This window comes from Rutidosis leptorrhynchoides, chromosome 10 (genome assembly GCF_046630445.1).
Source record: "Rutidosis leptorrhynchoides isolate AG116_Rl617_1_P2 chromosome 10, CSIRO_AGI_Rlap_v1, whole genome shotgun sequence".
Classification (NCBI taxonomy): domain Eukaryota; kingdom Viridiplantae; phylum Streptophyta; class Magnoliopsida; order Asterales; family Asteraceae; genus Rutidosis; species Rutidosis leptorrhynchoides.
In genome coordinates this window covers 117142045-117152242 of record NC_092342.1, presented here as the reverse complement: position 1 = coordinate 117152242, position 10198 = coordinate 117142045, and the positions used below count along the sequence as shown (strand labels likewise).

At 35.2% G+C, this 10198-nt stretch overlaps 1 protein-coding gene across 1 annotated transcript; it reads right to left on the bottom strand.

Annotated features, from left to right (window-relative positions):
• Nucleotides 1-1427: 1427 nt before the first annotated feature.
• On the bottom strand, nt 1428-9179 carry LOC139870568 (putative ABC transporter C family member 15; the record flags this gene model as incomplete). Its single annotated transcript, XM_071858350.1, has 9 exons — nt 1428-1679; nt 1782-2021; nt 2526-3110; nt 3427-3721; nt 3838-4002; nt 4405-5001; nt 5082-5168; nt 5265-6691; nt 8327-9179. Coding segments are annotated over 9 exons (4347 nt in total), but the record flags the coding sequence as incomplete, so codon positions are not given.
• Nucleotides 9180-10198: the final 1019 nt, after the last annotated feature.

Sequence of the window (10198 nt, the reverse complement as noted above, 5' to 3'; positions counted from 1 at the left end):
GCCTTAGGTCAACAACAAAACGACACTCGAATAACACATGATCGAGAGTCTCCACTTGACAATAGCAAAAAGCACACCCAACATTATCGAGAACTATGTCTCTAGCCAAAAGATTTGCTCGAGTGGGAAGTCTATTCAACGAAGAACGCCACGCAAAAACATTAATTTTCCTTGAAACACTCGTACACCACGTCATTGGTTGCATAGTTGTAGCGAGTAGACTATCATCAATATGACATCTTGTGTTACAAACAGAAAAATTGCCATCCTTGGCAGTAGACCACCATGTACCATCAGGTGAGCTTGATAACACCATCGACCAAATCTTATATATGAGCATACCCAGACTTTCAGCTCCCCTCGAATTCTCTATGGGTCGTCTACACTCCCATATCCACTTTCTGCTCACTATACGATCCATAGGAAAGTAGTCCTCGTTTAAATCATTATGAAATAAGCGATTGTACTTGTCTTTTAGGCATCCGTTTCCTAACCAATTGTCCTTCCAAAAACGAATGGAATGCCCTTTACCAACCTTCTTTTTAAGCACGTTTTGAGGTAATAAACCAATTCTTTTATCATTATGAAAGAGTTTGATAATATTAACCCAATGCTAGAGCCTCTGAAACAAATCTCGTCCCCCTCCACATCCCATTTAACTCTAGTTTGTGCAACGTATCCAAGTCTTCATCTTGCTGGATTTTATTCAACTCTTGAATCAAATCCCTTCTTTCGATCACATCCTCCTCAGAATGTTGCAGACCATCTATCACTGCATCTAGTTCATGTAACCTTGACTTAACAACACCTTTTCGAGCAGCAACATTACACTTTGTATTACTCTTTAATATTTCAGTTTGTCATTAAAAACACCTACTGAATTGTCATCGATCGCAGCCCAAGACTCACGAATTAACACATCGAAACAGTCAAACGATAACCACGATTTGAAGAAGTTTGACCAAAATCTAGCTTTTCTTGAAATAATAAAATCGGCATGTGATCCGACCATCCTTTTGATAATGCTATAAGCTTCACCTCCTCAAAAAAATCAGTATCACCACATGATAAAAGAACTCGATCAATGCCACTCATTTTCGTGGCCGCCTTATTAATCCATGTGAATTTGCGACCACAAAGATCCACATCGAGTAACCCTAAATCCGAGGCAAAGCTATTGAAAACTCTAGCTTCCTCTCTATTAAACTAATGCAACCGTATTATAGCTTGTTGGGTTTGTTCATATTTTGATGAATTGACGTTTTATAGTATTCCTTATGGTAGCCAAAATAAAAATAAAAGTTATGTCATACGTTATAAGCTAACAAGTTATAACAACCAGGATTTGCGACTTAAAATCGAAATTGTTAAAGAAGAATAACATGTAATTAATCTAAACGATTACAACTAAGTTTGCAAGTCTCGGCACATCAATTAACAGATTGGGCCGGGAACGACTAATCCAACATTCAGGCCCGGCCCGGCCCAAACCAAATACTAACGTGATCTCCTACCTAGATTAGCCTCACTGTTATCTTGCACTGTACACTTCAAATCTAAAACCGTGTGAACCATGAAATACTACAATGATCTCCTCAAAAATTCGTTCACCAACTTCGAAAATGCCGACGAACTATCTTGTTGCAAACGTGCCGGAGAATCATACTCTGCTACTCTCCCTGTATTTCACAAAATATGTATAAAGTTTATTAAATTTGTTACTTTGATATTGTAAAAGTATCAGGTAAACTGATAGTATTAAAAGGTATTAAATTTGTTACCTTGATCAAGAACAAGAACTAAATCGCTGTCAACAATAGTGGGAATCCGATGAGCTATAGTTATAACCGTACATCTGCTAGTTTCTTCTCTTATCGTTTTCTGCATTATATTATCGGTTTCTGTATCAATTGAAGCAGTTGCCTCGTCTAGTACAAGTATCTTACGTTTTTGTAATAATGCTCTCGCTAAGCATACGAGTTGACGCTGTCCAACGCTCCAATTCTCACCGTCTTCAGCAACTGCATAACATTCTTTCAAATTTTAGCACCCAAAAATTTCCAATTTTTGCTTCATTTTTAGGATTTTGCTAACAACCACCTTTGAAAGGCCGTCGTTAACACGCTTTAAACTGTTGTACATAAAGTTAACTTATTAATTTATCGGTGGCGGTTACATTAATTTACAAGAGTTTAAAGCGCGTTTTCAGCAACTGCATAAGGTTCTTTCAAATTTTAGCTTGCAACATCTTCAACCCATTCACTAATAAAATTTCTGATTTTGTTTAAATTTTACTAGTATTTTGCTAACGGCTGTCGGTAACGCGTTTTAAACAGTTGTACATAGCGGTTACTTATTGATTTAGTGGTGGCGGTTACATGAATGTACAACTGTTTAAAGAACGTTAACGACAGCCCTAAATTTTATCCAACCCGCCCATTTTTCCATTAGCTTACAACTACTCCGTATGATTTTTTGAAAAAAAAAATTAAAAAAATAAAATAAAAATGGAATATATTTCTTACCTGGTGTATCAAGAAGCCTTTTATCCTGACCAACTATACCAGCGAGCCGACACTTGTTTAGCACCTCCCATATTTCATGATCCGAATGTTGTTCTAACGGGTCAAGATTAGTTCTAATAGTTCCTTGAAACAAAGTTGGATCTTGTGGAATTATCCCCAGTTTAGATCTCAGATCATGTAACCCAATCCTTGATATATCGAGCCCATCGATCAAGATTTGACCTTTCGTGGGTTCAACCACCCTGAATAGAGCCTGGATCAAGGTTGACTTCCCACACCCGGTTCGACCCACGACCCCAATTTTCTTTTGAGCAGGAAAAGTACAAGTGATTCCTCTCAAAACTGTTGGAAGAGCAGGGTGGTATTGAATATGTAAATCCTTAAGTTCGATTTGTCCTCTTACAGGCCAATTCCTTTCGGGTTTACAATTTTTGATCGTTTCTGGCGCTTCACTTGGAATATTTGAAAATTGAAGAATTCTTTCAACTGAAATCATCTTGTTTTCGACGTTGCATAAGTTCCATATGACCCAAGCTTGCAACACATTCAAGCTCAAACCGTACGTAACTGCTAACCCGGCTAAACCTGTGATTACATCAACCACCATAAGGTCTCAGCTGTTAGTCTAACATAGATAGATAATAACGGTAATTCACCACAATTATATGAAAACAAGTCAATTCGAGTTTAATTTTCTTGATAAAGTAGGTGATAAAACAATTTGCTATGAGCAGTGATCCGTATAACCACCTAAATTTATCTATACTGCTTTAGAGGCTTGTAGTGTATAATAAAATAATGCATGTTTAGTAGTGTACGGATAATTTTGGTGGTTTACGGATCATCACCTATTTGCTATGCATAACCAAAAAGGTGAACGAGGTACGTAAAAGAAGCTTACTAGGGTCAATGGATGATCGAGGAAGGTGCACCAAAACGACTAAAAGGATGAAGAAAACAAGATTAAAAAGGAAGTTGACCCGAACGCACAACCATTCCATTGTAGCCGTGTTATGGAACGTAACGCGAGAGTAATCATCGATAACGTTCAAACATCTATTCCAGAAACGAAGTTCTTGACTAAAGCAACGGATCGTTGATGCACCTGAAATTGATTCTGAAAAATGATGTTGAATTGGAGACTTTTGAATACCGATCATTCTTGCTAGTTCTCTCGCTGTAGTAATGTAGTATCCCTAAATTATAGAAAACAGTTTCAAATTTCTAAATAAAACAGATTCTTTATTACTTAGTATAAATCATTCTATCAAACTATTTTAATGTTTTTTTATGTTTATATTGATGATCTTACCTGATACCATAAAGATATAACAATGATGATAATGCAGAGCAAAAAGATTGGCCATGCGACGTGTGACATCAGCAAAATGATGCTTAGAAGTTGAATTATCGCGAAAACTAATCCCGCCAATCGGTAAGGGATATCTACATCTATTGTGCTTTGATCCGTTGAAGACTGTAAGAGATGAATTAATAAATCTTCTAAATAAACCCATTACTATAAAGATTTAAACTTTAAGCAGAGGTGCAATTTCGACCCGTTTACTTTTAAGAGAGACATATTAGGTTGAAGGTACAGGTTAAAAGTCACCCAAAAGTTAGTTCAAATGTATACAACATCCTCAATCCTTTAATCAAATATTTAACTAACTAATGTTATAACTATTGTAAGTAAAGGTGGCAGTTTCTACCCATTTACTTACACACGGGTCAACTGATTTCTTTTACAAATCTGAACAGATAATATAACAATGACTTGTTTCAAATCTAACCCGTTTTGACATATGATCCACCCGCTAAACAACCTTAGTGCCAACTCTAAGTAAAACAATGAGAAAGCAAAGGTTAAATTACTAACTCGATTGAGGATCCGACTTGATGGAGTAGAATCAAAGAACGAAATAGGTGCTCGAAAAACCGAAGTTATCATTTGTAAGAAGAAGTTTTGACCCGTCTCAATAGCTACCGTGGACAACAAAACCGCCCGTCCTAAAATGAAAACCGAGCTTGCACCAGACAAAAGTACAAACACACCAACTAGCTCCTTGCTCGTAACCCGACTCGTATCCTCTGTGGCCCACGCCATCCAGTAATTACTACCCATTTGCAACGCTAAAAAGAGCGTGTGACAGATTAAAATAACCGGCACAAGACCTCCTCTATATGCTGATGTAATCAGAGTTGTGTAAACACTAAATTTGACCCGCCCAGATTGTGATTCTTCTTGAGGTATTGTTTCTGTAGATCCATTTTTGGTTCTCGGGTCGTGTTCTCTAACCATATATTCACCATGGCTAGCTGGGCCAAACTTGGTTAACGGTTTGGGCTCGTTGGGTAGGCTAACTTTGTTCAAAGAGTTCGAATGGGCAGAAATTAACCGAGCAAATTCACTTTCGGGATCTGATATAAGTTCTTTGTACGTTCCTGATTGAACGATACCACCATCTTTTATTACCTACATGAAAAACGCATATGTTTTAATCAAAACATGGACTAAAAGAATTACATAATGCACAAAAGAGTTATAGAACCTACCAAAACTAAATCCGACGCGCTTAAAAACTCTAACTGATGAGTTACATAAACAACTGTCTTCCGATCTAGCAGATTTAACAAACACTTCTGCAAAAAAAAAGATATCGTCTTACATCACAAATCAACTAAAAATCGAAGTTTAAAAAAAAAAAAAAAAAAAAAATTGTTTGAGAAATAAAGTACCTTGAACATATGAGCGCCCGTATGAGCATCAACCGCACTAAATGGGTCATCGAGAACATAAACGTCTGAATCACTATACAACGCTCTCGCTAACTGAATCCTTTGTTTTTGGCCACCACTCAAATTTAATCCTCTCTCACCTACAACGCTTAGATCACCATCAATCAACGTCTCAAAATCACAAACCAAACCACATCCATCGACAACTTCATCGTAAAATCGTTTGTTCATCTGTTTCCCAAATAAAATGTTATCCCTTACTGTTCCTGTTTGAATCCAAGCACTTTGTGGCACAAACGCTTTCGACCCACACACTTTTACCCGCCCACCTGAAATTCTTGGGATTTCACCTAAAATGCTATACAATAAGCTCGATTTCCCCGCTCCAACGGACCCACAAATCGCCACTTTATAACCTTTTAAAATTTTCATTTTTGTAGAAATCTTTATTGTGGGCCGTCTTTCATCCGGGTCATTTGTATCCCACGAGTACTCTCCCGGTTCAATTTCTATAGCCACGCACGAACGTTCAAAAGACTGAGCTTCAACTTGTTTGCTATCTTGATCCGTTATAAAATCTTTTATTCGATCTAGTGAAACTTTAGTTTGGGCCACCATGGAAACAAGCTCAGGTAGATTATAGATCGGGTCTTGCAAGATTCTAAATGTAGCCAAAGTAGAAAGAACAACACCCGGGGTCAACGGTGTATTCAAGAAGATGCACACACCAAAAGTGGAAACCGACACTAACGTAGGCGATGTCCAAAAAAGGAAAGCGATCGCTGAACACGTGTAAAGATACTTTTTGAGCCAATTTTGCTCTTTTTCTCGTAAATCAACGAGCTTTTTCTTGAAATTCGATTCCCATGAATGCAACTTCAAAACTCTCATGCTTTTCAAGATCTCCGAAGTAGCTTTGATCCTTACGTCTTTCGATTCCATAACTTTTGTTTGAAAATCCTTTTGCATATTCGCTAACGGCGTGTTGCTAATTATAACTAAAACAGTTGAAACAAATGCAGCCATTGATGGAGCAAAACCAAGATTCATGTACAAAATAATCAAAGCAAGAAGAACTTGAACCGGGAGTAACCAGATTCCATGAATATACCAGAAAAATTCCCCAACTTTTTCAACGTCCACGTTGATCAAATTTACGATTTTGCCATTGCTTGTTGTACCATATTTGATAGATAACAATTTCTTGTACGTAAGTACCATAAGAGCAGCACGTATACGAATGCCAATTCGTTGAGCACCAAAATACCATTGCCTTTGTGATAAAGATTCGACTGTTTTCGCCAAGAAGAAAATGCAAGACAAAATCAAGCCTTTTCGGTAGTTTAAATCGTTACTATCTTCTGATAAGTAATTTACAAAGCTTGTGATCAAAATCGGACCCATGTATGAAGCAAGTGTGTTGATTCCTATAACCACCCAAAAGAAACAGTCAACATAGCACCAATGATATCTTAATTTTTCGCTCGTGATTACGTTGGTCCCCTCATTAACAAGGCAAACAGGACCACTTTTACAAGGTGAATATGAATTAAACCAAAAGTTTTAGTTATGCAGATTTAATATGAATTAACAAGTCTATTGCTTTACTTCCATACTCAACTAGAAACTGTATAATCGAATTCGTAACATGTTTTATGCTAGTTGTATAATTTTTCAGTTTTTTTAATGTGTTACCAACTACCATATATTTGATAATATCCTTGTCCTATGCTGAAAAACAAAAAATGAAATAGATTTAAGCTTTGATTTTGCTGTTTCATAATTCATACATACACTGAACATTGGTCCATACTCTATTCATCACCACATTTCTTCCCCTCTTTTTGACTTTATATAAATATAAGTCACATACTTTATAGTTTAAATTCATATAAAACACATGTAGATTTCACATTGGAGTCTGCTTTACTAAAAAAACAATAGAATAAAGTAAACTATTTTGATTCTAGTTTCATAGTATGCTAAAAGTAAAGAGATAGGCATCTTATCTTACAATTATTTATAATCACTAATCCTAGCATACTTTTAATAAATTTATTTAGAGAAACCAAAAACTGGTACTCTGATAGAATAAATGGGTTCCTATTACCTATTGTATAAATAATCCTACCTCCTGTTTCAAGCATGTGCTAGGAAATTGGTTCAACTTTTGTGGTTTTGTCCTATATGTTTGTGTTGTGCTGTGATTTCTTGGATCATATGTGGTTATAAAGAACAAACTTGGTTTTGGCTTTTGTTATGTTGTGACTCAACAAGTATTTTATTGTTAATTAGGTAATAAGTAACATTAATGACACTTTAATCTACTTGACTCAATAAATATTTTATTGTTAATTAGGTAATAAGTAACATTAATGACACTTTAATCTACTTGACTCAATAAATATTTTATTGTTAATTAGGTATAAAGTAACATTAATGACACTTAAATCTACTTCTGGTTGTTGACTAGACTAGTTTCTGTTTCCTCTTGTATCGGTTTTGTATCTTGTTGATTTTCGAATCAGTTTATTTATATTATTATTTTTTCGCCAAAAAAATACGATTACTTACTTCGTACTAGATATGAATACGGTTTATAGAAACTATAAGACAAGCTCATAAGCCAGGAAAAAATGTCAATAACCCGATATAAGCCCAAAAAATAAGAGGAACGAAAGACGCAAATACCCCCTTGGGCTAAACTTTCAACATTTTTATCTATTAACCTTGTTTCCAACGACCTGCTTTGCGAGCAGACTAATCTAGTGATTATTAGTTTCTAATCCCCTTGGGCTAAACTTTAAACACTAACATCATTAGTTACTTAAATAAGCAAACTTCATAAGATTTTGATAGTGAACAAAGCTAGTGATTATTAAACGGGTAAACGAATAAAGTACACAGACTTAACATTACCCAAGTCTTGGTACAAAAGCACATCCAAACACTATTTAAACACTATTTTATCATATAATGACCCGTTTTGATACAACTAAAACTTTATAACATACTAAATTCAAGTTAAAAACAGCTAAAAATGCAGAGAAGCAATAACATACCTGCGAAAACCGCATTGATTGCTAAAGATCGTCTTACAGCAAAAAATATGGCTTTAGGCAGTACCGAACCACGACCCTTTTGCGCGTGAATCGACTCTTCCAACAAAAATGCAGCTTCTTCAGCTGTTTCTGATTCAGGAATTAAAGGAACATGGGTAAACTCAAGTTTTTGAGCCCGACCCAATTCGAAAAGCGGGTTGAGCCAATTGAATGTAACCCTATTCCAAATTCCTGAATTTGTAAATGCACTTGTATCACCAACACTTTCTTGAAGCAATGGCTCTTCTAATTCTTTGTGTTTCTTAATACCACAAATGTAGACACCATTAAAACACAAAATCATCAAAATTGGTAAGGTGGCTATTTCAATAACACTTGATACTGATTGAAAAACTTCCACTTTTTTCGATTTGAAATAGTCTACCATTATCAGAGTTACTAAAACTGAATCAAGAATTGCAGAAAGCCACCAAAAGATGACAAGAACAGTAGGCCATTTTGTTATCTGACCAAAAGTTTTAAACTTTATTGCATACACAGTAACAGTACTGGCTAAACACCATGTTAATGCCATAATGATGGACTCATAAGGTACAACTTCATGCATCAAGAACTTGTACAGACACAAACCCATTTGAGATATTGTGATTATACAAGTGGGTATGATAGTAATCATGCAAAAAGATGAAAACTTTATGCGAAATCTTGTTATTATTTCACTTCTTGTTTGTTTTACAGTATCAACAATAACCCATATGAATAACCACAAGAAAGCACACACATTGAAACACACATTTACGTTATTCAAAATGGCTGCCATTGAAGCAAACTCCATGACCTTGAAAAACCCTTTAAAACATAAAATTGGTTATGTAATAGAAACTGCTGAACCCCACATCAGAATATTGAAGGATTTAGTATTTAATAGAATAAATAAAATAGGGGGTAGAAGATAAACAAAACGGAACAAAATAATTGTAATTAAAAATTGATTAAATGTGAATTTATATCAAGAATTGGATGAGTCTGAAATATGGATCTGTTTAAGTGTTAGGGATTCACGTGGCTGTTCTTTAAGGGGTGGGTTGGTGGGATGAATATATGAGAGTGAAGGCGTTTCTATCATCTTCAAATATATATATAGAAAGAATTTCGTAAATTTTAAATAGAAAAACATCCTTATCAAAGATTCCATCTAATGATTCAAAGATACTACTTACCTTGGGGGATATACTACTTACCTTGGGGGATAGATGCCAACGGAATATATGTTAATTTTGTTTGATATAACTAATAATAATTTAGAATTTTGCTACGGATATTATTAAGGGTTATTGTTAACGTGCATAAATATTGATAACCGAAAATGCCGAATGATAAGTAATAAATTATTCGAGTGCAATAAGTATAAACGTGAGAAGAATCAACGTTTAACTTTCATTCGTATGTGCAAACCTTAATTGATGCTATACTAATTAAGGGTGGTTAAAGTTTGATTAGTGATTGGATAATGATGAAGGTCGATTCGACGATGGTCGAAGAAAAGATATACTATAAGAATGAGAAAAATCTAACTGTCTATATGAACTTGGGAGAGAATGAGACAACCCGTCCTAATCCATAAGGACGAATACTATAACATATGGTTACATTGCGAGGTATTTGACCTCTATATGATACATTTTACAAATATTGCATTCGTTTTTAAAAGACAAACTTTCATTACATCGAAAGTTGACAGGCATGCATACCATTTCATAATATCCAACTATAAATGACCTAATCTGTCATTTACTTAATAATAATCTTTATTGAACTCAACGACTTGAATGCAACGTCTTTAGAAATATGCCATGAATGACTCTAAGTAAT